Source organism: Amblyraja radiata, chromosome 1, assembly GCF_010909765.2.
Source record: "Amblyraja radiata isolate CabotCenter1 chromosome 1, sAmbRad1.1.pri, whole genome shotgun sequence".
NCBI lineage: Eukaryota > Metazoa > Chordata > Chondrichthyes > Rajiformes > Rajidae > Amblyraja > Amblyraja radiata.
The window spans coordinates 189,159,838-189,187,541 of record NC_045956.1 but is presented as its reverse complement, the minus strand read 5'-3'; the positions used below and the strand labels follow the sequence as shown (position 1 = coordinate 189,187,541).

General features: G+C 47.5%; 1 protein-coding gene across 1 annotated transcript in view; it reads left to right on the top strand.

Annotated features, from left to right (window-relative positions):
- The window catches only part of LOC116988884 (up-regulator of cell proliferation-like), a 32,431-nt gene that overhangs the window by 2,567 nt on the left and 2,160 nt on the right, over nt 1-27,704 (top strand). Inside the window, 4 exon segments of the mRNA XM_033045927.1 lie at nt 17,414-17,521; nt 18,176-21,609; nt 21,658-22,364; nt 22,366-23,007. Of these exon segments, the coding sequence (XP_032901818.1) occupies nt 18,685-21,609; nt 21,658-22,364; nt 22,366-23,007 (4,274 nt within the window). The 5' untranslated portion in view covers nt 17,414-17,521; nt 18,176-18,684.

Here is a 27,704-nt window from a genome sequence, read left to right as displayed (position 1 = left end):
ACCTTTAATAATCCTTTACAGGAAATTACAGTGCCACGACAGCTTCAAGACAGACATAACACCACACATTTCCTCAAATAGCTTCCATACTTAACAAGTTAAAATACAAGTTAAAATACAAGTTAAAATACAATGAATGAAAAAAAAAAGTGCAGTTATTTATGCGCATTATATAACCTTATAGCAGCTGGTATACAAGACTTCCTATGTCTCTCAGTTTTGCACATTGGTGCAATCAGTCTCTGACTGAAGATGCTGCTCTTGATAACCTTCAGGGCATGGAGTGGGTGAGTGGGGTTGGTCATTATTGAACCCAGTTTGTTCAGAGTTCTGGCCTCTGCCACCTGCTGGACCGTTCGTTGCTCAGCCCCGACCACTGAGCCGGCCTTCCTGATCAGCTTGTCCAGTCTGTTTTTGTTCGCTATGCGGGCACCATCTCCCCAACAGGCCACAGCAAAAAACAGAGCACTGGCCACCACTGAATGGTAGACACTGCACAGCAGGGGTTGGCAGATGTTGAATGACCTTAGCCTCCTTATAAAATACAGTCGACTTTGTCCCTTCCTGTACACCGCCTTCATATGACTCTTCCAGTCCAGCTCACTGTCAAGCTGCACCCCAAGGTACCTGTGGTTGGCGACCACCTCCACCTCAGTGCCCTTAATGGTGATTGGTGTTGGTTGAGTCCTCCTCCTCCCCCTCCTGAAGTCCACAACTATCTCCTTGGTTTTTGTGGTGTTAAGATGGAGGTTATTGTGTGCACTCCACTCCACAAAGTTACTTATTATGTCTCTATACTCCTCCTCATTGCCCCCTTTGATGAGGCCGACAACAGCTGTGTCATCCGAAATTTTCTGCAAAAAGTAGCTGTTGGTGTTATATTGGAGATCCGCTGTGTAGATGGTAAACAGGAATGGAGCCAGCACAGTTCCTTGTGGAGCCCCTGTGCTGCTCAAGATGGTGCTTGAGACATTGTTCTGTAGGCGCACGTACTGTGGTCTGAGGGAAAGGTAATCCAAACACCACAGTACCAGTGATGGATCCACTTTCATCTTCTCCATCTTCTCCCCTAGCAGTCGGGGCTGAATTGTGTTGAAGGCGCTTGAGAAGTCAAAAAATGTAATCCTTACAGATGCATCAGTAGTGTCCAAATGTGTGTACACCCTCTGCAGCATGTAAATGAGGGCATCATCGACACTGATACAATTTCTCTCTGCAATTTTCCTTGATATTTGCTCCTCTATCTTCTGCTAACTGTTGGGAATCTACTCCCCTTTTTTAACCTCTACCCATATTGTTGCATTTGAAGTGCCTGCTCAATCATCCTCCCTCATTAGTGCAATGATGATGTCCTTCACAAATCATGCAATGTTCTCTCCTCTTACACTGCCCTTGTCATGCCTGGAACTTCTATACCTTTTAACATTGAGTTGCTGGTCTTTCAACTATGTCTCAGTGATTGCAAAAATACCATATACCCGCATGCTGATCAGCACTAAGTTCATGTGCTTTACTGGTCAGAATCTTTACAAAAAGATGTAATTTGACCTTCTCATCCTACCATGTACAACATCATTCCCATGTCAGTTCTACCTAATGACTAACCTAGTGTTTCTACAATTGACTGAAACTTACCCTCAATCACACATGTAGTCTAAGTCCCATTTCCCCCGACCAAATTAGTTTCAAACCTTCTCAACAATAAATAGGGGTAAAACTGCCAGCAAGGATATTGGACCTTGCCCCATTCAGGTGCAAACTGACCTGCTTGTATAGGCTGCACCCATTCCAGAAATGTCTATGCCCCAACATCCAGCCATCCCTCCTACACCATCCCTATGGCCACATATTCATCTGGCCTATCTTTGTATTCCTATATTCAGGAGCATGTGACACCAGAAACAATGCAGAGATTACAATCTTGAAGGTCCTGCTCATGATTCTGCGAGTTTGCGGATGACATAAAGCTGGGTGGCAGTGTGAACTGTGAAGAGGATGTTAGGAGGTTGCAGGGTGACCTGAACAGGTTGAGTGAGTGGGCAGATGCATGGCAAATGCAGTATGATATAGATAAATGTGAGGTTATCCACTTTGGCGGCAAAAATAAGGGGGCAGATTATTATCTCAATGGGGTTAGGTTTGGCAAGGGGGAGGTGCAGTGAGACCTGGGCGTCCTTGTACACCGGTCACTGAAAGTTGGCGTGCAGATACAGCAGGCCGTGAAGAAAGCTAATGGAATGTTGGCCTTCATAACAAGAGGATTTCATTATAGGAGTAAAGAGGTTTTTCTGCAGTTGTATAGGGCTCTGATGAGACCACATCTGGAGTATTGTGTCCAGTTTTGGTCTCCGAATTTGAGGAAGGACATCTTTGTGATTGAGGCAGTGCAGTGTAGGTTCACGAGATTGATCCCTAGGATGGCGGGACTGTCATATGAGAAAAGATTGAAAAGACTAGGCTTGTATTCACTGGAGTTTAGAAGGATGAGGGGGTGTCTTATAGAAACATATAAAATTATAAAAGGACTGGACAACCTAGATGCAGGAAAAATGTTCCCAATGTTGGACGAGTCCAGAACCAGGGGCCACAGTCTTAAAATAAAGGGGAAGCCGTTTATGACTGAGGTGAGAAAAAACTTTCTACCTTCTCTCTCTCCCAGAGTGTTGTGAATTTGTGGAATTCCCTGCCACAGAGGGCAGTGGAGGCCAAGTCATTGGATGGATTTAAGAGAGAGTTAGATAGAGCTCTAGGGGCTAGTGGAATCAAGGGATATGGGGAGAAGGCAGGCACAGGTTATTGATTGGGGACGGTCAGCCATGATCACAATGAATGGCGGTGCTGGCTCGAAGGGCCGAATGACTTCCTGCACCTATTTTCTACGTAATATTTCCATATCGACCAAGATACTGATTATAGTAGCGAGTCCCATTTTCTCACGTTTGGCCCATATTAATGATTTGGACGAGGGAATTGAATGCAACATCTCTAATGTTTGCGGATGACACGAAGCTGGGGGGCAGTGTTAGCTGTGAGGAGGATGCTCGGAAGCTGCAAGGTGACTTGGAATGGGGATCAGTGTGGGATGGAGAGGAGGGGTCTCAGGATAAGGGGAGTGGAGGGGGGCGTATGAGAGAGAGAGAGAGAGAGAGAGAGAGAGAGAGAGAGAGAGAGAGAGAGAGAGAGGAAGGGGCAGAGGAGGTGGGAAGGAAGGCCAACGCTCCTCGGACAACACCTGTCAGGCACGGAAATCGCAACCGTGGACAGAATATCTTGGAGGCCGCGTGCGCATGCGCACACTCACACACACGAGTGAGGATTCGGAGGCTTCTGTGAACGGTAATTTCAGCTCAATCCAGTGCTAAATGCAGCTCAACTCTGCCTGTCTCGCCTACAGCCCCGTCTCAATCCACACAGGGCTGTTGGTTAACCTGGCGGGACAGACAGAGTGAGCTGGGTTTTGCGCGGGCTGGGGGTCTGGGGGCGCCGCGCCCGTCTGACTCCTGACGCCTCTGGCCACCCCCGGGCGTGTGGAGGCTCTCGGGTGGGGACGGGGATGGTCCAGTGGCGGTTCGGCAGCGATCAGCGTCGGAGACCGGGATCGGTCCTGGCTGCGGTGCAGGGCTGCCGAGAGTGTTTTTGCTCGTCTCCCTCCTCCAATCACCCCCCCCCCCCCCCTACTCTACTTCCGCCTCTGACCGACACCTCCCTCCTCCAACGGTCTGTTTTGAAAGCACCGTTGGCTCCTCTATAATCTTTGGTTGGCTGAGTGGCAGCAGCGGCCGCTAACAGGCCGGGCGGGGCGGGGTGCGGGAAGGGGGAGGAGATGGAGCCGTCGCCGCCGCCGCTGCTGCTGTGCGGGGCCCGTCATTCGCTCCGACCCTCCGTCACGCCACACTTAGCATCTTTCCCACAACCGTCGCCGACACAAAACGTCACGTTCCTTTTCTCCAGAGATGCTGCCGGACACGCGGAGTTACTCCAGTTTTTTGTGTCTATCTTCGGTACAAACTAAGTTGCCAAGCCGGGCAAAATGACTCGCCGTTTAGGTTGCCTGGCGGCACTTTGAGTGGGCATTGGCACCCGGGCAACCGTTAATTTCGAGCCCTGTCACAGTTTAAGGATAAGAGGGAAGTCTTTTAGGACTGAGATGAGATGAGAAAATCATTTTTTACACAGAGAGTGGTGAATCTGTGGAAATCTCTGCCACAGAAGGTAGTTGAGGCCAGTTCATTGGCTATATTTAAGAGGGAGTTAGATGTGGCCCTTGTGGCTAGGGATCAGGGGGTATGGAGAGAAAGCAGGTACAGGATACTGAGTTGGATGATCAGCCATGATCATATTGAATGGCGGTGCAGGCTCGAAGGGCCGAATGGCCTACTATTCCACCTATTTTCTATGTTTCTATCCCTTTAAACCTTTTCTATCCATGTACCTGTCCAAATGTCTTTTAAATATTGATATAGTACTTGCCCTAACTACCCCCTCTGGCAACACATTCCATGTTCTCACTACCCCCTGAATGAAAAGTTGTCCATCAGGCTCCTATTAAATCTTTCCCCTCTCACCTTAAACCAAATAACTCTGGTTCTTGATTCCTTTACCCCGGGTAAAGACTCAGTGCATTCACAATATCCCCTCATGATTATATTTATCTCTATAAGATCACACCTCAGCCTCCTGCACTGCAAGGAATAGCACCTTTTCTGTGCACCATCACTCTGTGTAACTGACGATTTCATCCTGTAGCCATTGATCCCTTATTTACATGTCATTGGTGGTGACATGATGGTGTCAGAGGGAGAATAAGAAGGGATGAGACAAAGACTTAAGACTTTTGCCTTCCACCACAGTGAGGAGGTGCCTGGTGAACTCACTGTGGTGGATGTTAATTTGTGTTTATTGTGTGTTTTGTCATTTTTACTATATGTAGGACTGCAAGGCAACTAAATTTCGTTCAGACCGCAAGGTCTGAATGACAATAAAGGCTACTTGTTACTTGTGTTACTTGTGACGCATATTACAACCACTGACTGGTTATCCTCGCTGATGAGAATGTACTGCAACCGTTTTGAGATATTCCAGTACCTGTCACCAGGAGGACAACACAGGATTCAAGGGTCTTGTTCACCCAACTGCTCCCTTTACAATTGAGCCCCTATTTCCTGCAGCTCTGCTGATCTTTGTCCTCGCTCATTGTGCAGCTGAGCTAGTCCTAGTGCCACAAAAATGCCCGTTTCTTCCCATCCAAAGAGGCTTCCCCCAAACATATCCAATATGGTCTACCTGTTTAACAGAGGGACGGTCTCCTGCAGCACCCGCCTGTGCCCACTGATCCCTGGTGGGCACCCACTGCATTTCTACCCATTGTTTACAGGGTGACCAGCTCACTCTACATGCCATCCACAATGTCCTCAGCACCATGGATGATCCTCAGTGAGACCATCTTCAGCTCCAGATTGAGGATGATCAGCCATGATCACATTGAATGGCGGTGCTGGCTCGAAGTGCCGAATGCCCTACTCCTGCACATATTGTCTATTGTCAGATGTACAGTACATTAGTCAGGAGCTGAAGCAGGACACACTAATCACAAATCTTATTGTTCAAAAGGGAACTGCAGATGCTGGAATATCGAAGTTACACAAAATTGCTGGGGAAACTCAGCGGGTGCAGCAGCATCTATGGAGCGAAGGAAAAGGCGACGTTTCGGCCCGAAACGTCGCCTATTTCCTTCGCTCCATAGATGCTGCTGCACCCGCTGAGTTTCCCCAGCAATTTTGTGTACCTCCACAAATCTTATTTATTTTTTTGAAGACGTGACCAAAAAGATCGATGAGGGCAGAGCTGTAGACGTTGTGTACATGGATTTCAGTAAGGCATTCGATAAGATCTTGATCAATTGGGCTGGCGGGCAGAGGAATGGTTGATGGAATTTAATGGAGAGAAATGTGAGATATTGCATTTTGGGATGTCGAACAAGGGGAGGACCTACACAGTAAATGGTAGATCTCTGGGTAGTGTTGTCGAGCAGAGGGATCTAGGAGTGCAGGTGCAGGTTACTTGAAGGTTGAGTCACAGGCAGATAAGGTGACCAGATAGGCTTTTGGCACATTGGCCTTCATCAGAGTATTGAGTATAGAAGTTAGGAGGTCATGTTGCAGTTGTATAAGACGTTGCTGAGATGGAAAAGATTGAATAGGAATCTGAGGGGTAACTTTTTCACACAAATGGTGGTAAATGCAGGGAAGAAGCTGCCAGAGGAGGTAGTTGAGGCAGGGACTATCCCAACATTTAAGAAAGATTTAGACAGGTACATCGATAGGACAGGTTTGGAGGGATATGGGCCAAATGCTGGCAGTAGGGACCAGTGTAGCTGGGACATGTTGGCCGGTGTGGGCAAGTTGGGCCGAAGGGCCTGTTTACACGCAGTATCACTCTATGACCCTAGTGTGAACGGGTCATCAGGTCATAAATGATAGGAGCAGAATCAGACCATTCGGCCCATCAAGTCTACTCAGGCATTCAATCATGGCTGATCTATCTCTCCCAACCCCATTCTGCTGACTTTGACACCCATACTAATCAAGAATCTATCTAACTGTCATAAAAATATCCATTGACTTGGCCTCTACAGCCTTCTGTGGCAAAGAATTCCACAGATTCACCATCCTCTGACTAAAGAAATTCCTCCTCATCTCCTTCCTAAAGGAACATCCTTTTATTCTGAGGCTATGACCTCTAGTCCTAGAATCTAAATGTACATCCTTTTATTCTGGGGCTACGGCCTCTGGTCCTAGATTCTCCCACCTGTGGAAACATCCTCTCCATATCCACTCTGCCCAAGCCTTTCACTATTCTGTATGTCCTCATTCTTCTAACCTCCAGCGAGTACAGGTCCAGTGCCGTCAAACGCTCATCATAGGTTAACCTACCCATCCCTGGGATCATTCTTGTAAACCTGCTCTGGACCCTCTCCAGAGCTAGCACATCCTCAGATGTGGTGCCCAAATTTGCTGACAATACTCCAAAAGTGGCCTGACTAGTGCTTTATAGAGCCTCGGCAGTACATCCCTGTTTTTGTATTCTAATGCGTTTGCCTTCCTTACTACTAATTCCACTTGCAAATTAACGTTTTGGGAATCCTGCACCAGCACTCCCAAGTCCCTTTATACCTCCGATTTCTGGATTCTCTCCCCTTTTAGAAAATAGCCTACGCCTTTATTCCTACTACTAAAATGCACGACTCCACACTTTGCTCCACTATATTCCATCTGCCACTTCTTTACCCACTCTCCCAACCTGTCCAAGTCCTTCTGCAGGGTCCCTGCTTTCTCTACACTACCTGCCCCTCCACCTATCTTCATATCATCTGCAAACTTGGCCACAAATCTCCTCGTCCAAATCATTAATATAAAACGCGAAGAGTAACGTCCCCAACACCGAGCCCTGTGGAAAGTTGGCCCAACTTGCTCACACTGGCCAACAATGTCCCAGCTACACTAGTCCCACCTGCCTGCGCTTGGTCCATATCCCTCAAAACTTGTCTGATCCATGTACCCATCAAAATTGTTAAATGGTGGCTTCGGTGCTTTGGCTTGAAGTTGAAAGGCACTACTTACTGCAAGTGGCGGCTTGGGTGCTTTGGCTTGAAGTTGAAAGGCACTACTTACTGCAAATGGTGGCTTCGGTGCTTTGGCTTGAAGTTGAAAGGCCCTACTTACTGCAAATGGTGGCTTCGGTGCTTTGGCTTGAAGTTGAAAGGCACTACTTATTGCAAGTGGTGGCTTGGGTGCTTTGGCTTGAAGTTGAAAGGCACCACTTACTGCAAATGGCGACTTGGGTGCTTTGGCTTGAAGTTGAAAGGCACTACTTACTGCAAATTGCGGCTTGGTTCCTTTGGCTTGAAGTTGAAAGGCACTACTTACTGCAAATGGCGGCTTGGTTGCTTTGGCTTGAAGTTGAAAGGCACTACTTACTGCAAATGGTGGATTGGGTGCTTTGGCTTGAATTTATAAGGCACTCCTGCAAATGGTGGTTTGGGTGCTTTGGCTTGAAATTAAAAGGCACTCCTGCAAATGGTGGTTTGGGTGCTTTGGCTTGAAGTTAAAAGGCACTTCTGCAAATGGTGGTTTGGGTGCTTTGGCTTGAAGTTAAAAGGCACTACTGCAAATGGTGGTTTGGGTGCTTTGGGTAACTTCCTGTTTGCACTGTATATTGATTTTAGATAAAACGCTACCACTTACGGCTGTGATTTTTGGCCATCTTAGTCCCCCTCCCCTCAGCAGGCGCAGAGGATTCTTCCCATCAATGAAAAATAAAAATGTTATTAGTGTTTAAAAAATGTTGAGAATCTCTCTCCTGTCAATCACGCCATGAAGGCCATACCTTTTCCGGTCGGAGGGGGAGGGGTTATAAAACCCAGAAGTGTGGGTGTGGCTTAGTCTCTGCATGATGGGGGAGGGAGAGGTCACGACTCTGTCTGAGCTGTGAATTAACTGAACACACTGAATGTCTACTGAACTGTGAGTTTGGTGTATTGTGTGGTTTTATGGTGGTTTCACCCTGCTTGAAATGGTATGAAACTGCATTTGAATGTGGTGGCATTGCACCGTGCATGAAATGGTATGAAACCGCATTTGAATGTGGTGGCGTAGTACCCTGCATGAAATGGTATGAAGCTGCATTTGAATTTGGTGGCCTTGCACCCTGCTGGAAATGGTATGAAACTGCATTTGAATGTGGTGGCCTTGCACCGTGCATGAAATGGTATGAAACCGCATTTGAATGTGGTGGCGTAGTACCCTGCATGAAATGGTATGAAGCTGCATTTGAATTTGGTGGCCTTGCACCCTGCTGGAAATGGTATGAAACTGCACTTGAATTTGGTGGCCTTGGATCCAGCTTGAAGTGGTATAAAACTGTACTTGAATTGTTTGGCCTTGCACCCTGCTTGAAGTGGTATGAAACTGCACTTGAATTCGGTGGCCTTGCACCCTGCCTGAAATGGTAGGAAAATGGATTTGAATTTGGTGGCCTTGCACCCTGCTAGAAATGTAATTTCAAGGAATAGCCATGAGTCAACTGCCAGCCCACTAGCCGTGAGTGAGCTGCCAGCACATCAGGCTTCAGGGACTGAGCTGCCACCCCAAGAACCTATACCAGTGCTCCAGAAAGCCCCCGCCACTGGCCATCAATATTAGAATTGGAGGAGAGGTGGAATATTGTGTCGGGGGACCAGCCCACCCGTGTGAACATGGGACCCAACGGGTCCCACTTAGTCTAGTATTATTATAAAACTCTTGGATGTTTACGTATTTGTCTGTTTGCTTGTGTATTTGTGTCTTTTTCTGTGATTCACTTCTCCTCGAAAACCCAGCACACTAAAGGTGAAAATACATATTCCGGTAGAGATTTACCTCATGATCTCAAAAATCGCCTCCTGAAAATTTGATTCATTATTTCCCGACTTATTTCTTCAAATTGTTCACAAATCTGATATCTTTTATAAATCTAACGAGCAAGATGACGTCATAATGCCTCTGCTCCTCGCGGCCAGCTGCGCAGAGTTTTCAGAGCGCAGCCTGCTAGGCACTGATTTTGCATGAGCTGCGAGTTATGTTAACCCCCCCCCCGGTTGTACAAAAGATGTAGAAAGAATGAACAAGTGGGCTCTGTTCTGCAAATCCCAAGGGCTTCCAAAGGTCGACGCATGCTAGCGCCTCGGCTCGGCTTTCCCGAGAACTCCCGAGAGCTGCCGAGAGCTTGGGTCGACGCACGACACGCTAGCGCCCCATCTCAGGTTTCCCGAGAGCATCCGAGCGCTTCCGAGGTCGACGGGCGACGCATGCTAGCGCCTCGGCTCGGTTTTCCCGATAACTCCCGAGAGCTGCCGAAAGCTGTGTTCTAGAGTCAGGCCCTGTACTAGAGCTCTCTCTCTCTCTCTCTCTCTCTCTCCTCCTCTCTATCTCTCTATCTCTCTCTCTCCTCATCTCCTCATCTCTCTCTCTCTCTCTCTCTCTCTCTCCCCGGGCTCTCTCCGCTTTTCACAGCCCGCTCGCTAGCCCGGCTCCCCTCCTCCTCTCCCTCTCCCCCCCTCCTCCCCTCTCCCCTCCCATTTCCTCTCTCCCCCCTCCTCTCTACCCCCTCCTCTAACCCCCTCTCTCCCACTCTCTATCCCTCCCTCCCCACTCTGCCCACCCCCTCCCTCACTACACCCCCTCCACCCCTCCTCCACCTCCACTACCCCTCTGCCCTCCATCCCCTTCCTTTCTTCCCCCCACACCCCCCCTCCTCTACCCCCTCTCTTCCCCATTCCTCTCTCCCCCATTCCTCTCTCCCCCCTCCTCTCTCCCCTGATAAAAGTAAATACATTTATAAAAGACAGAGAAGTTAGATAGTCAGAATCTTTTTCCACAGGGTGGATATTTCAAAGACTAGAGGACAGAGGTTTAAGGTTAGAGGGGCAAAGCATAAAGGAGATGTGTGGGACGTTTATTACTCAGATGGTGTGTGTGTCTGGAAAGTGCTACAAGGGCTGCTAGTGGAAGCAGCAATGATGGTAGCATTTAGAGGCTTTTAGATAGGCACATGCAGGGAATGGAGGGATATGGATTATGTACAGGCAGCTGAGATTTGTTTATCTTGCCGACATGTACGGCATAAACAGTGGGCTGAAGGTCCTATTCCTGTGCTGTTGTGATGTATGTTCTATGTGCAGCAGAGTCAGCTGTAATGCTACAGATGTGCCACATGTGTGTTTTCCCCTTTGAGAGACCACACCCATGGAATAACCAGCATGGTATATCTGTTTGAGACAAGGATGGCCACGAGGGTGGGAGTCCTGCACAACCTGGTTTATGGGGGGAGCTGAGAGATAAGGAGGAGATGATCATCTCGTTGAAGCCGTTCTATAGGCCTCCAAATAGGCAACAGGAATTAGAGGAAATATGGCAGGAGATTATGGAGAGTTGTATAAACAGCAGACTGGTCGTAATAGGATATTTTAACTTTCTTTATACAGACTAGGACTACCAAAGTGTTAAGGGCATCGATGGGTGGAAATGATGAGTGTGTTCAGGGACTGCATTCACAGGGCTGCCAACATTGGGTGAGTGTTGGGAGTGAGAAATTGCAAGAGACCAAGCCCGAGGGAGCGTAGCAACCGGGGGAGGGTGTGGGAGGAGGGTGTCCCCCCTCCCATTGGTAGGGAGCTTTTGCATTTTTCTGCTTGAAATTGTGCAATATGGTGCATACTGTGGCGAGACTTTTAACTTGCACTTGAATGCAATATATATGCTTTAAATTGGATTAGCTGTGAATAAGGTTAGACTTAAATACATTCCTAATTACATTTCGCAGTAGAGCCCAGGCTCTGATCAACACGTGCAGCACATGAATGATCGTAGTATATTCATGTATGAAAATCAGATTATAATCAAACACTTGGCCCATGTTAACCAACCTGGGTCTCACTGCACACCTGGTACTCCTCCGGACCCTGACTCCAGTTGCATACCTTCTCTCATTCCTGACCCTGAGTCCAGCCTTACACCTGCCCCCCCCCCCCATTCTAGCCTGATCAAAGCTGCTTACCTGCTTAGGTTCCCAGTGCTGAACACTCCCATTGTCCCAGCATTGACTGCACACCTAGTACTATTCCAGATCTTGACTCTGGATGCACACTTGGCCTTGCTCCTAGCCCCTCTGCACTGGCAATATATCTGGTCCACACATAAAGCCCCATATCTGACCCCCCCTGGACTTAACCTATTACGTTCAAGTCCACAAGTGCTTATCTAATGCGGTAATCTTTTATGGGGCACTTCACAAACCAAATTGGCTTTCTTGTTATCTAACTTGCTAGTTACTTTGTCAAAGAAGTCATCAATTGGTTGAACACAATTTCTCATCCATAAAATTATACTCACTCAGCTGTATAAGTATTCTGTTACCATTTCTTTCATTTTCCTAACAAACTGTCCTGAAGTCATTTTCACCCCCAATATTTTCAATATTTTGCTGTCTTCCTCTCAGCGGACTTTTCCGAAATGCAAAGTCCAATAACTATATATTTAAGCAATACTATTCTATTTAATGTGATCTTGAGAGTACATAATATTTTCTGTGGTATTCATAACACAATGATAAAAAGATCTTTGTTTCGATTGCACCTATCAACATGCATACATTATTATATTACAGTTAATATGTACCAAAGGCAAATTTTTGTTCCAATGCTCCCCTTTCCAATTACTTTTACATTGAAGTGATTTAAATCCAAGTGAAGTTTAAATAAAACCTCCGGAACGGATGATGTTCATTACGTGGTTGGTTAGAGTCAGTATCAGCACAATTACTATATTAAACTTTGAATCTTCAGATGTCCTGTTTCAAGCTAAAACTAAAGACAAATAATAACCTCCTCACACATTCCCCTGCAGGTATATCTGTCACTCCTTTAAAATATGCCCCTTCTTTGAACAAGCTCTTAAACATCGCATCTGAATCAGTTTCCATCTGATTACACTCCTTGAGGATGTTCATCTACGCGTTGAATTAATAAAACAATGAGATTGGGGACATTTCTATTCAACCTGTCAAAGGAATTTGGGGGGGGGGGGGGTGTTTAGAAATAGTCAGTGAGGTAAACAAACATAATAGTTGAGTGGCAAATGACAATAGTGCTACCTTCCAAATATTTAACTGAAGGAAATAATGGGTTATGATGTGGCGAGTGGTGGGGTCACGTTGGAGGTGGCGGAAATGGCGGAGGATTATTTGTTGTATTTGCCGGCTGGTGGGTGAAAGGTGAGGACTAGGAGGACTCTGCCCTTGTTGCGAGTGTGGGGATGGGGAGAGAGAGCAGTGTTGCGGGGTATGGATGAGACCCTGGTGTGAGCCTCATCTATGGTGGCGGAGGGGAATCCCCGTTCCCTGAAGAGCGAGGACATTGCAAATACAACAAATAATCCTCCGCCATTTCCGCCACCTCCAACTTGACCCCACCACTCGCCACATCTTCCCATCTCCCCCCATGTCTGCCTTCCCCAAAGACCGCTCCCTCCTCAACTCCCTTGTCAATTCTTCCCTTCCCTTCCGTACCACCCCCTCCCCGGGCACTTTCCGTTGCAACCGCAAGAAATGCAACACCTGTCCCTTCACCTCCCCCCTTGACTCCATTCAAGGACCCAATCAGTCGTTCCAGGTGCGACAAAGGTTCACCTGTATCTCCTCCAACCTCATCTACTGCATCCGCTGCTCTAGATGTCAGCTGATTTACATCGGTGAGACTAAGCGGAGGTTGGGCGATCGTTTCACCGAACACCTCCGCTCAGTCTGCAATAACCTACCTGAACTCCCGGTGGCTCAGCACTTCAACTCCCCCTCCCATTCCCAATCCGACCTCTCTGTCCTGGGTCTCCTCCATTGCCAGAGTGAGCAACACCGGAAACTGGAGGAACAGCACTTCATATTCCGCCTGGGTTGCTTGCGTCCGTATGGCATTGAACATTGAATTCTCCCAATTTTGCTATCCTTGCTGTCTCCTCCCCTTCCTTAACCCTCGAGCTGTCTCCTCCCATCCCCCCGCCCTCGGGCTCCTCCTCCTCCCTTTTTCCTTCCTTCTCCCCCCCACCCCCCATCAGTCTGAAGAAGGGTTTCGGCCCGAAACGTCGCCTATTTCCTTCGCTCCATAGATGCTGCTGCACGCGCTGAGTGTCTCCAGCATTTTTGTCTACCCTCTTTCCTGTTTCCCTTGATTTCATTAGCCCCAAGAACTAAATGTAACTCTCTCTTGAAAACATCCAGTAAATTGGCCTGCACTGCCTTCTGTGGCAGAGAATTCCACAGATTCATAACTCTCTACGTGAAGAAAGTTTGTCCTCATCTCAGTCCTAATTGGCCTACCCTTTATTCTTAAACTGTGACCCCTGGTTCTGAACGCCCCCAACATCGGGAACATTTTTCTTGCAGTTACAGTAAGTGAAAATGTAGCAGACAAGCAGGATGCTTTATCCAGCCACTTCCATTTGAAGTCCACTATCTTCCACCGTTTCTACCCAGTGCTTGGTACTTCCAGTAGCCACTGGCTGTCCTCCAGGATGCACCGAGCCGCAGCCTGATCCATGCCAGTCACCTGAGCGAATTTGGCACTGAGACTCTCACGGCAGCGACGCAACGCTTCGAGACGCTTCCGACAGCCTGGGACTCTTGCACTGAGGCCGCTCCATTGCCGGAGCTGCAGTGAGCGACTCGCCAGCCCGGCAAACACTCACCAGCCCCGCTCCCCATCCGCATCTGTCCCCGCCGCTGCTTCTGCTTCTGCTTCCAACACCCGTGGCCCATGCAGTTGATATGAGTTTTGAAATATTCGTTGATCACAGAATTTCTCACGACAGAGCGTGAGAAATTTGTGATCAGCGTGAGAATTTGGCGAAATGCGTGATTCTCACACTCAATGCATGTGAGTTGGCAGCCCTGCCTCTCTCTCCCTCCCCTCTCTCTCTCCCACCTCTCTCCCATCTCTCTCGCCCCTTTATTCCGCTCTCTCTCCTCTCATCCCCCCTCTCACCTCCTCTCTCTCTCCCCCTCCTCTCTCTCTCCCCTGTCTCCCCCCTCTCTCTCCCCTTCCCCTCTCTTCTCTCCCCTCTCTCTATCTCCTGTCTTCGACTCTCCCTCCCACCTCACTCGCCCACTCTCTCGCCCCCTCGCTCCTCTCTCCCCCTTCACCCTCTCTCCTCTCTCTCCCCTTTCTTTCCCCTAACTCTCGCTCCCCCTCTCTTTCCCCTAACTCTCTCACCCCCCTCTTTCTTCTCTCTCACCTTTCTCTCTCACCTCTCTATGTCCCCTCTCTCTCTCTCTCCCCCCTCTCTCTCCCCCTCTCTACTTCCCATCTCACTCTCCCCCTTGCTCTCTCTACCCTCTCTCCCCTCTCTCTCTTTCTCCTCTCTCTATCTCCTCTTTCTCTTTGCCTCCCCATCTCTCTCTCTCTCTCCCATTTCTCTCTTTCCCCCCCTCTCTACCTCTCTCCCTCTTCCCCCTCTCTCTTTACCGCCCCTCTCTCTCCCCCTCCCTCTCCCCTTCTCTCCTACCCTCTCTCCTCTAACCCCCTCTCCCTTCCCCCTCTCTCCCACCACACTCTCCCCCTCCCCTCTCTCGTCTCTCCCCCCTACCTCTCTCTCCCCCTCTCTATCTCTCTCTCTCCCTCTTCCTCCTCTCCCTCCCCATCTTTTTCCTCCTCTCCCCCCCCCCCCCCGTCTCTCTGTCTCCTTCCCCTCTCTCTCTCCCTCCCTTTGTCGCTTCCGCACAGAGACTATAACGGCAGCGGCGCAACGATTCCGACACCTCCGACGGCCCGGGACTCTTGCACTGAAGCTGCTCCATAGCCGGTGCTGCAACGAGAGACTCGCCAGCCCGGCAAACACTTGCCAGCCCGGCAAACACTTGCCAGCCCGGCAAACACTCGCCAACCCGGCAAACACTTGCCAGCCTCGCTCCCGGCATCTGTTCCCGCCGCTGCTTCAGCCCCGGCTATCCAACACCCGCGGCCCATGCAGTTTTTTATATGAGTTTTGAAATTTTCGTTGATCACATAATTTCTCACAACAGTTTTGGTCACCCTGTTGTAGAGATGGAAAGCTGGAAAGTGCAAAAAAGATTTAAGAGGATGTTGCCAGGACTGTGCTATAGGGAGAGGCTGAGCAGTCTAGGACTTTATTCCTTGGAGCACAGGGGCATGAGGGGTAATCATAGGGAGGTGTATAAGATCATGAGGGGAAAGATTTAATAGAAACATCTGGGGCAACTATTTCACACAGAAGGTGGTGGGTGTATGGAACAAGCTGCCTGAAGAGGTAGTTGAGGCAGGTACTGTTACAACATTAAAGACATTTAGACAGGTACATGGATAGGAAAGGTTTAGAAGGATATGGGCCAAATGCACACAGGGAGGCCAGTTTAGATGGGACATCTTGGTTAGCATGGCCAAGTTGGGCCGAAGGGCCTGTTTCCATGCTGTATGACACTCTGACTTTCTCGTGAATTGTCCACCACAGATGTCCATAGTTCCCATGTTTCTCCTTACACTTCTTCTTAAATAGAGGCACAACATTAGCCACCCTCCAGTCTCCGCACCTCACCCCTGTCTAGTGATGATTCATTCGAATGTCTCAGCCACAAGCCCATACAATTTCTTCACTAGCCTCCTACAGTGTCCTCAAATATACCTAATATCCACAAATACTGTGCTAGGTATGCTGGGCCTGTTTACCCTGGAGTGCAGGAGGCTGAGGGGTGACATAGATATGGTAAAAATCCAGTCTTTTTGACCAGGATAGAGGATTCTAAAACTAGAGGGCACAGGTCCAAGGTGAGAGGGGAAAGATTGGAAAAGGGATCCGAGGGGCATTATTTCCACACAGGATGGTGCGTTTATGGATCGTGCTGCTAGGGGGAAAAGTGGAGGCTGGTACAATTACATCCTTTCAAAGATACTGGGACAGGTACATGGATAGGAAAGATTTGGAGGGATATCAGCAAGGAACAGGCAAGAGGGACTCGCTTGGTTGGGCAACATGTTGGAATTCATCCAAATGGCCTGTTTCTGTGTCATACAGCTCTATGAATCTATGACTTCAAATGGCCAATGCATTGAGTCAGGGGCTGAAGCGGGTCATCCCTCCTGCACACATGGCCAACAGGAAACTGGAAATTTCCAATTCCCCACATTGGGCACCTTGGACTAAGCCCTTTGTCACTCACTTTAATTTAGAGTGCTGATTACACTAACCACCTTCTTCCTCTCAATTCTACCTGTTACAATTTACCACCTCTACCTTTGCTCTTACATCAGTGAATGATGGTAGGAAGCAGAGACAGAATTATCCACATTTGTTACTCACCATGTCACTGCCACCACTGCCAGGCATCACTGTCTGATTTGTGACATCCCCTCCAGCTCTGCTGCTGGACTCCGGGAGCTGGGTGAGATCTATTTATGCATCCGTCTCTCCAGATCCTCTCTTCCAGGTCCACCTCACTCACCACTGCTGCCGACTTAGTTCCCTTGGCCTGTAGGATTCAACCAATCACTGTTTTGAATGAATTCAGTGACTGAGTCTCCAGAGAACTCTGGGGTCGAGAACTCTGAAGATACACCAACCTCCAGGTGAAGAGGTTTCTCCTCATCTTGGTCATTTATAGCCCACCCTTACCCTGAGATTGTGCCCCTGGCCCTGGAAACCACAGCCAGAAGAAACCTCCTCCCTGTGTCAAGTCTATCAAGGTAGAATTTCACAAGTTTCTACAAGATCGCTCAGTCTTTTGAACACCAAGAATAGAGGGCAGCTTTACTCTATTTCCCCTCGTGTGACAAACCCTTGTAAACCTGAAACTTAGACTGTTTTTCTCTCCACAGACGCCGCCTAAATCTGTGAGCACTTCCCGGATTCTCTGATTTTACCGCAGGAAACTGTCTGGAGAATTTTCAATGCACTCCCTCTATAGAAAGTGCACCTTTCATTAGGTAAGGGCACGAGGTTTGCACACAGTCCTTCAGATGTGGCCTCAAAAAAGATACACAGCAGAAAGCATTCTATCCAAACGCATTACGACTTGGTTTGGAAACTTCTCTGCCCAAGACCATAAGATATTGCAGAGTTGTGGACATATTCCAATCCATCACACAGACCAGTCTCCCCCCTCCCCACCCCCCCCCCCCCCAATCATGGACTACATTAACATTTCATGCTGCCCCAGGAAAATAGCCAACATAATCAAAGACCGCTCATACCAGGGTCATTCCCTCATTTCCCACTCTTCCGTCAGGCAGAGGCTACTTCCCTGCTTCTGTCAGTTTGTTGAATGGTCCTCCCATAAAATAAAGGGATAATCCTAGTCTCACAATCTAACAACTGTAATACCAATAATAAACAAACAGCAATAGCTCATTGAGGTTCTTGTACTTTTTAATCTGCACTGTCACTGTAACTGCAACACGGTAGACTACATTCTACACTGGTATATTTATTTTTGTGCTACTTGTACTTTTGTAAGGCTTCATTGTATCATGTATGGTATGATTTGACTGGATAGTATGCAGAGTTTTTCACTATCTTGATACATGTGACAATAATAATCCAATTTCAAGGCCATGTATAATTCTGGTGACCAATTCCAGGTACCCACGATGATCACACACTGACTGTACTTGAAACACACGGTGCCAATACAACAAGAGGATCGTCAGTCAGAGCCAAAGAAGTGACCAGCCCTGTGATCCCAGGATAGGAACTCCAGCACCCCAACACATCTGAGCTCTGTGAAATATCCCGGGACAGGAGACCGGACAACTCGATAAATCCTGGGCCAGTATCCAGGCACCGTGCTATATTGTGGAATAGGAGCCCAGGCCTCAAAGTAGATACTGGGACAGAAACGTACAACTGGTGAAGATTCACCCAACTGCAATATACAAGACAGGAGCCCTGACTTCCTGGGAATTCCAGGATAAGAACCACCTCTCTGGGAAAGAGCATACAGATCCCAGGAAGTACATTCACCCAGTCAGTGGGAATGGCGAGTGTTTCATCAACTGTAAATAGCTGGTCTGAAAACCTGAATACTCCACAACTTGTGAGGGATTTGGGTTTACAGGATCATTATCCTCACAAACTGTCACTGGTGTCCATGCGGGAGGTATCCTGGGGTAAACTGGATGACAACAAACCAACTCGACCAGAAGATATTCCTTGGCGATTTCTCCAAAGGATCCTCTCAGCTAATTCACTGGCGAGGAATCCTGAATGGCCCCCTGCTCAGTCCTTGGAAGACAAGAAAGATGATGTTGAAGATTTCAACGATTTCTTTGAAGTGAAAGAGCCAGAGATTTCTGGGATTAACCCTCTGGATATCATTGCTGCCATTTTCCTCTGTGCCGACCATTCTCTCCAGCAGGAACTGATGCTGAAGATGTCTCTGTGCCAACTTGCATTACCCTTTCTGCTGCCGGAAGGGCCCAGTTATCCCAGGGACAAGGTGAGGGGACCCATGGAAGGGCCTGGTGCCACCCTTCTCCTCTGGGCCATGAGGCCCATTGTTAAAATGTGGTGCCCACAATCTCCCACAGGGAACAGCCCCGTTGTGGAGATGCCCATCGTGACAGCAACCGTGCCAACTGTCTCCTTCCTCAGACTCGGAAGGTGCACGGTGTCCAAATCCAGAGTCCTCAATCTCACCTTGAGCCAGACCCAGCTGCAGCAGAACATCTTCCTGCACTCCGGGATGGAATGTGGGAATGTGCCCCGTGGGATATCGGATGGGATGGCTGAGATCAGCTGGTATCTACCTTCTGGGAAGAGCAACATGGACATTTTCACGGAGGCTGCTGCATTCATCAACCTCCGAGGTGACGCTGAAACTTACCAGGGACACACTCGGTTTTTGGCAAAAGTCTCTGCTGCCCTCTTTATTTTCATTGACGTTATCGGTGAGAAGGAAAGAGAATTCCTCATCTCTCTCGCACAGTCACCGGCAAAACTCTTTCTGATAGTGAACACTAACATCAGTCAGCAGGTAAAGAAACTGTTCAAAGATCTGAAGTTACAACCTCAACAATGCATTGTTCGGACAAATGTAAACGAGGCCAAATTTGTGGAAAAACTTTGTTTTCAGGTAAAACAAGTGATTCTAATGAGGGACAGGGACCAGAGCTTCCTGAGTCTGGAACAAATGGGTGACATTGCGAGAGAAAGTGGGATTCAGGTCGATGAACATCAGCCTGAAATACAACGGGCCAAGGACCTGACCAAAATACTGGGCATTCTAGACCCTGCAGACATCACTGGGTATAAAAAGAGAGTGCTGCCCTTTCATGGAGAGCCCTGGCAAGGACTGTCTAAAGTTGAGAAAGAGAAGTGTCGGATGAAACTCCGTGGGGACAGATCCACAGAGAAGTATAACCACGAGTTGGACCAAGACAAGAAAATAATCCGGGAAGCTCAGCTCAGACAGAGCCTGTCGGAGGAGATGCGGATATTCATTGACCACCTCACGTGTCCTGGTGGGGATGACAGGGCCATTTCTTTGCAGTGGCTGAAGCTGATGTTGGACAGTAAATCAAGGGAAATCATGGCAGGATTGCGCAGGGATTATAAAGAACTGAGCAAACACTCAAAGCAGAAGGTCAAGGAGCTGAAGGACATGGATCAGAAGATGACTGATAGTTCCCTGGGACTTGAGCACTTCATGAGGGAACTGGGCCAGGTTTATGAACTCTCAGTGACACAACACAACATCAAGCAACAAACACAGATCCACCCACATGTGCTTCAGTTACCGGGTGTTGCTGCTGAACTGTTGCTGGATGGGTTCCCACTGGAGCTCATTGATGGAGACGTCTCCAACGTTCCTGTTTCATGGATCACTGCTGTACTGGAAGCAGTGGCCGAGAAGGTGGGACGTGCTTCCCGAGTGTTTGTGCTGACAGTGATTGGAGTTCAGAGCACAGGCAAGTCCACGCTCCTCAATACAATGTTCTGTTTGCGGTTTGCTGTGAGCAGCGGCCGATGTACTCGAGGGGCCTACATGCAGCTGATGAAGGTCACAGGGAGCCTGGCGGAGGAGCTGGGCTGTGACTTCATCCTGGTCATTGACACGGAGGGGCTGAGAGCTCCAGAACTTGCAACACTAACAGACAGCTATGAACACGACAATGAGCTGGCAACATTCGTGGTGGGATTAAGCAACATAACGTTGGTAAACATAGGCATGGAAAACATCGCAGAGATGAAAGATATTTTACAGATTGTTGTTCATTCCTTACTCCGCATGAAACTGACGGGGAAAAGACCAAAGTGTATATTTGTCCACCAGAATGTTGGAGATGTGAGTGCACATGATCAGAATTTGAGAGGCCGTCAGAAACTGCTGGAACAGCTGGATAAGATGACAGAGGCTGCAGCAAAACTGGAGAAGGTGGAGGGAGTTACGTTCAATGATGTGATTGACTATGATGCTGACAAGGACAACTGGTACATCCCTGGTCTGTGGCAAGGTACACCCCCAATGGCTGCCGTCAACACTGGCTATAGTGAACACGTCTTCCAACTGAAGAAAAGTCTCATTCAATGTTTACTCAAAGGGAAACTAGAACAAGGAGCTTTCACAATCCCAGACTTTACCAAATGGATGACTGGCCTTTGGGAGCAGGTGAAACATGAGAATTTCATTTTCAGCTTCCAGAACAGTCTAGTCGCAGAGGCTTACAACCAGCTCTCTGTGAAGTACAAGGACTGGGAGTGGGAGCTACACAAATTCACACACTCCTGGGGAAACAAGGCTGAAAACACAGTAAACAATGCCAGTGGTGACCTCAACCTACTGCTCCAAACACAAGAACGTGAGATCATGAAGGAGATTAACAAAAGGGAGGGTGAGACTCTGGATAAACTAAAAGCTCTGTTTGAAAGTGGGGCTGATAACGTGCAGCTGATGGAGAAATACAGGGAGGAATTCAAGCTCAGTATCTCCAGTTTATGCAGACGGCTTCAGAACGATTCAATGCAGAGATGTAAGGATGCTGTGAACAGACGTGTGGGACTGCAGGGAGTGGATGCTAGTTGGAATAAATCTCACAAGAAGATCGAACAACAGGTCAAGTAGCTTTTATTAAAGTGTAAAGGGGTAAATCAGGTGTTGGGTGACAAGGAACTGCAAACTGCCTTTGGAAAGATGTGGCAAGACACACTGTCACAGCTGGACTATCAGCCCTGTAGAGAAAGAAACATTGAACTGGAGATTGAAAATCTTCTCAGAGAGAACCCAGCAACTCAAGGGAGGGTGATTAATGAAATGCTAAAAAGAAAACCTCTCTGTAATCAGGGAACTCAGTGCTTTCAAATTGAAGGGAAACACATCAACACGACATGGACGAGACGTGCTAAAACAGTCAGTATGTCCGCCAACCAATCAGATGTTAATCAAGCAGAAATGATAACACAGTCCCTCGAGCTTGAATGCCATCAATGGATCAGTGACATCACAAAAATGGACATGGATTATGACAATAGATATTGTATTGATCTTTTGAATATTATACAGGAGAAAATTAACAATATTTCACACCCAAACTTCACAATGAGTGAGGAATTCAGGGCTGAGTTTAAACTTCACCTGTGTGGTTTCGCTGTACCAAGATTCCAAGACATGCAGACGAGGTTCATCCAGAAACACGACCCGCGGCAAAGACTGGAAAACATGAAGGGTCAATACTTTGATCTCTTCATTGATATTTACACAGAGCAGGATGAGAACCAGAGACAAGCAGAACGGTTTGCACAATCTTGTTTCTTGCCAGCTCTCAGAGACGCCACTCTCAAGGCTCTCAGTAGTGAACATCGTAGATGATATGAAACAAATGACCCTGAGAGCAAGTACAGTCTCCGCAACAACTTCACTGTGGCCCTCCTGGTGCACCTTGAAACAAAGGGGTACATTTGATGACTATCACCGGTATATCACTGACCTTGAGAATTTGGCCAAAGACTGGCTCCATCACCAGGTTATTGAACACTGCAAGACACAACGTGATGGAGAGAGCACGTTTACCCGTCTGGCTAAAGGAATCCTCACACAGATCACTGGGAAAGCTAAAAAGATTGTTGAGGATGCAGTGATGCAGAACTTTGCTGGAAATGTTCAGAGCTTCCTGGACATGTTTGTTGAAAAGTTAAAGACCAGGATCTCAATGCCCAAAGATGAAATGAAACTCGTTCTGTTTCACAATGACGGTGATGGCAAGAAATGGGCAGAAGCAGTTCTGCCATCTATTGAAGAAGTGGAGCAGAGACTCCTCAGTGAGGTAACAGGCTGGGATGTCCAAGCAAAGATTGAAGAATTATCCATTAAACCCAGGGATGAGATGTTCAAAGGGTTATTCAATTGTACTAAGAAATGTCCTTTCTGTGGGGTTTTCTGTGATTCAGAGACCCCGGTACACTTCACAGCACTCTTGTAAGCAGCACAGACCTGGAGGACTCAATAGCTATCACTTCGTAGGAAGTGAAACTTCTTTCAATTGCCGTCTGCACAGCTTCAGTTGCAGGTCATGGAACATTTAAAAATGACGACACAAATTAGGAATTGAAACCCTTCAAGGATTATCAAACTGTCAATGATTATTACAAATCCTGGATCCATCCAGCGGGAAATTTCCGCACAGGCAGCATCCTATTGGAAGAAGGTTTTCTACACTTACAATAAGCAGTTTGCTGAAAAATACAAAGCAAATCCTGCAAAGATCGATGAAAGCCTGGAACATTGACTGGGATGTAGTGAGGGGAGACCTGAATAAGACGTATAACACTAAACATTCAGTCTTGGTGAGGTGCCTTTACATGACATCACTCAGTTAGACGGTAGAAATGGTCTACTTTCCTGTAAAGGAAATGGCAGAGAAAATCACTCAACATTAAAATTCAAATCTGATTATAAATCACAAATCATAAAAGCAGAGCAGAGTTTCAACCAATTCTTATTAAAATTGCTTTTGCAGAAAGTAACCAAAAAGGATTGAGGGCAAAGCTGTAGACATTGTCTGTAATGGACTTCAGCCAACCTTTGATAGATTCCGCATAGGTGGCTGCTCCAGAAGGTTAGATCGCATGGATCCAGGGAAAGCCAGCTGACTGGACAGAGAATTAGCTTCATGGAAGGAAGCAGAGGTGGTGGTATAAGGTTGTATTATGAACCGGAGGCCTGTGACTAGTGGTGTGCCCCAGAGATCCATGCTGTTTGTGTTTTATAAGAAGATAGAACAGGACAACACAGGAACGGGCACTTCAGCTACAATCTTTGTGCCAAACATGGAACCTAGCTACACTGATTTAATCTGCCTCCATAACCCTCCATTTCCTGCAAACCCACGTACCTATTTAAAAGCTTCTTAAACATCACTATCGTATCTGCCTCCACCAGCACCCTTGGCAATACGTTCCATTTACCCACCAACCTCTGTGTAAAAAAAAAACTTGCCCCACATCTCTTATTATATTTCCCCCCTTGCCTTGTAGCTACGTCCTCTGGAGTTGGACATTTCCACTCTGGGAATATAGTTGTTACTGTCTACCCTATCTATAATTTTATATACTTCCCCTCAACCTCCAACATTGCAGAGAAAACAATTGTTTATTAATGATTTGGATAAGGGGATTGAAGGCTTTGTGGCCAAATTTGCAGATGATGCTAAGATAGGTGGAGCCCGGCTGTGTAGAGGAAGCAACGGCTCTGCAGAAGGACTTGGACAGGTTGGGAGAGTGGGCACAGATGTGGCAGATGGAATATAGTGTAGCAAAGTGCGGAGTCATGCATTTTGGTAATAATACAAATAAAGATTATTTTCTAAATGCAGAGAGAATCCAGAAATCAGAGGTGTAAAGGGACTTGGGAATGCTGGTGCAGAATTCTCAAAAAGTTAATTTGCAAGTCAAATCTGTAGTAAGGAAGGCAAATTCAATGCTAGCATTTATATCAAGAAGACTGGAATGCAAAAATAGAGGTGTAATGCTTAGGCTCTATAAGGCGCTGGTCAGGCTGCATTTGGAATACTTTGAGCAAATTTGGTCCCATATCTGAGGAAGGATGTGCTGGCTCTGGAGAGGGTCCAGAGGAGGTTTACGAGATTGATCCCAAGAATGAGAGGGTTAGCATATGATGAGCATTTGACAGCACTGGGCCTGTACTCGCTGGAGTTTTGAAGGTTGAGGGCGGGGGGACCCGATTGAAACTTACAGAATGGTGAAAGGTGTAGATGGAGTGGATGTGGAAAGGATGTTTCCACTGGTCGGAAAATCTAGGACAAGTCATAGCCTCAGAATTTAAGGGGGTTCTTTAAGAAAGGTGAGGAGGAACTTCTTTAGTCAGAGGCTAGTTAATCTGTGGAATTCATTGCCACAGAGGGCTGTGGAGGCCAAGTCAGTGGATATTTTCAAGGCAGAGATGGACACATTTTTGATTAAAACGGGTGACAAGGATTATGGGGAAAAGGCAGAAAAATGGGATTAGGAGACAGATCAGCCATGAATGAATGGCGGAATAGACTCGATGGGACAAATGGCCTAAATCTATCCCTATAACTTGTGAACATGTGAATCCAAGTATATCCAACCTCTCCCTGTAGCTGAAACTCTCTAATCCAAGCAGCATTCTGGTGAACCTCCTCTGCACCCTCTCCAAAGCCTCCACACTTTTACTGTAACGGGGTGACAGAACTGCAGGCAATACCCCAAATGTCCAACTGCCTGACTTCCTGACTCTTATATTGAATGCCCCTAGCAATGAATGGAAACATACCGTATGTGTTCTTTACCGCCCTATCTACTTGTGCTGCCACCTTCAGTGAGCTATGACCTTGGACTCCAAGATCCCCCTGCACATTGATGCTGTTGAAGAATCTTGCCATTAACTGTATACTTTCCTTACATTCAACCTCTCAAAGTGCAACACCTCACACATGCTCGGGTTAAACCTCATCTGCCATTTCTCTGCCCATTTCTGTAGCTGATCTATATCCCATTGCATCTTCTGACAACCTTCCTTGCTGTCTGCAACTCCTCCAAATTTGGTATCATCAGCAAACTTACTCACAAACCACCCGCATTTACCTCTAGGTCATTTTAGTTTAGTTTGGAGATGCAGCACGGAAACAGGCCCTTTGACCCACTGGGTCCCAACGACCAGCGATCCCCACACATTAACACGACCCTACACACACTGCGGACAATTTTACAGTTATACCAACCCAATTAACGTGTACGTCTTTGGAATATGGTAGGAAACTTAAAATCTTGGAGAAAACTCACGCCGGTCACAGGGAGAACGTACAAACTCCGTACAGACTAGCTCCCATGTCAGGATCTAACCCAGGTCTCTGGGACTGTAAGGCAGTAGCTCTACCACTACACCACCAAGCCGCCCTTATTTATATGGATCACAAACAGCAGAGGTCCCAGCACAGGTCCCTACGGAACTCCACTTGTCAAAGACCTCATGTTGGAATATCTACCTTCCACCACAACCCTCTGAATTCTCTGAATAGGCCAGTTCTGAATCCATACGACCAAGTCACTGTGAATACCGTACATCTGAATCTTCTGGATCAGCCTACCATGAGGAACTAATCCAAAGCCTTTCTAAAATCCATGTATACAACATCCACTGCCCTACCTTCATCAATCTCCTTCGTCACCACCTCAAAAAACTCATTAGTAAGACAAGACCTGACGAACACCAGGTGGCACAAATGATGGCTGCCTCGCCAACGGTCTGTCTTGTCTATTTCCTTTGGTGTTTTTAGTTTGTTGTAAAATGTATTTTTTAGTTTATCTTTAATTTTGTATTATGTGCGGGGGGTGTGGGGGAATGTTTTTCATCTCTCCTCAACGGAGATGTGAATATTTCCATGTAGTATCTCCATGTACACACTGCGACCTACCGTGGTGGAGCTGGTGGAGCCTCTTGCTGGAGACCGTCTTTGGGAGCTCCAACCGCGGGAGCCTGCGGACTTAACATCTCGGTGCTTGTGATCCCTGTCAGGAATTAACCTTTGGAAGCTCCAATTGCCGGAGCCTGTAGGCTTTAACATCGTGAGCTCATGCTCCGTAGTTAGGGACCGACTTAGAGAGCTCCAAGACGCAGGAGCTTCGACTGCCCTAACGTGAGAGCTTCGATCACCGGCTGCGGGACCTTCAATCGCCCCGACTCTGGATGGTTCGACTCCCCCACCGCGGGAGAAAAAGAGAAAAGAAGATAAGACTTTATTGCCTTCCATCACAGTGGGGAATGTGGAGGAGCCGTTGTGGTGGATGTTTATGCCAAATGTTATGTAGTTGTGTGTCTTGTTGCTTTTTATTAGTATGACTGTATGGCAAATCAAATTCCTCGTATGTTGCAAAACATACTTGGCTTATAAATTTCGAATATGACTATGATTACAAAGCCATGTTGACTATCCCTAATTAGCCTATTCTCTTCAAAATGAAAATAAATCCAATCTCTATGAATTTTCTCCAATAGTTTGCCGAAGACTCACAGGCCTAGAGTTCCCTGAGTTCTCTCTACTGCCTTTCTTAAACTCCCACCCTTTCATTCCAACTCTCCTCATCCTTACCCCAACCCACCCCTTTCCTCCCCCTCACATACCCTCACTGTCCCTCCCCTCCTCACTCTCCCTCCCTCACTCTCTCCCTCCCCTCATTCCCTCCCCTCATGCTCTCCCTCACTCCTTCAAAACAGTAGTGCACAGTCATTCAATGGAGCTTGGAAAGAAATTATATTTTAAATAGTTCAATAGTGCTTTATTTGTCACGTATACAACTGCACAATAAAATTCATTTTGCATTATTACACATGTGGTCATCCTGCGAGCTTGATGTACTGGAGCAGTTCCCTCAAACCAATGTCCCTGAACCTTGCCTCCCTTCCCCCTCCACTCACCTACCCTACCCCCTCCCCCCCATCCCTCTTCTCCTCTCTATCTCCCTCATCCCCTCTCCTCCCCTCACCATCCTTGTGGCCTGGGGACACCTGCAGCCGACCTTGAAGGCACTGGAGGCATTACCGTGGTTCACCCTCCTACCAGCCCTCGCTCTCCAGCTCCCTCCCGGTTACTCTGTCTACCGAGCCGTGGTGCGAGGTCCCACCAACGGCGAGAC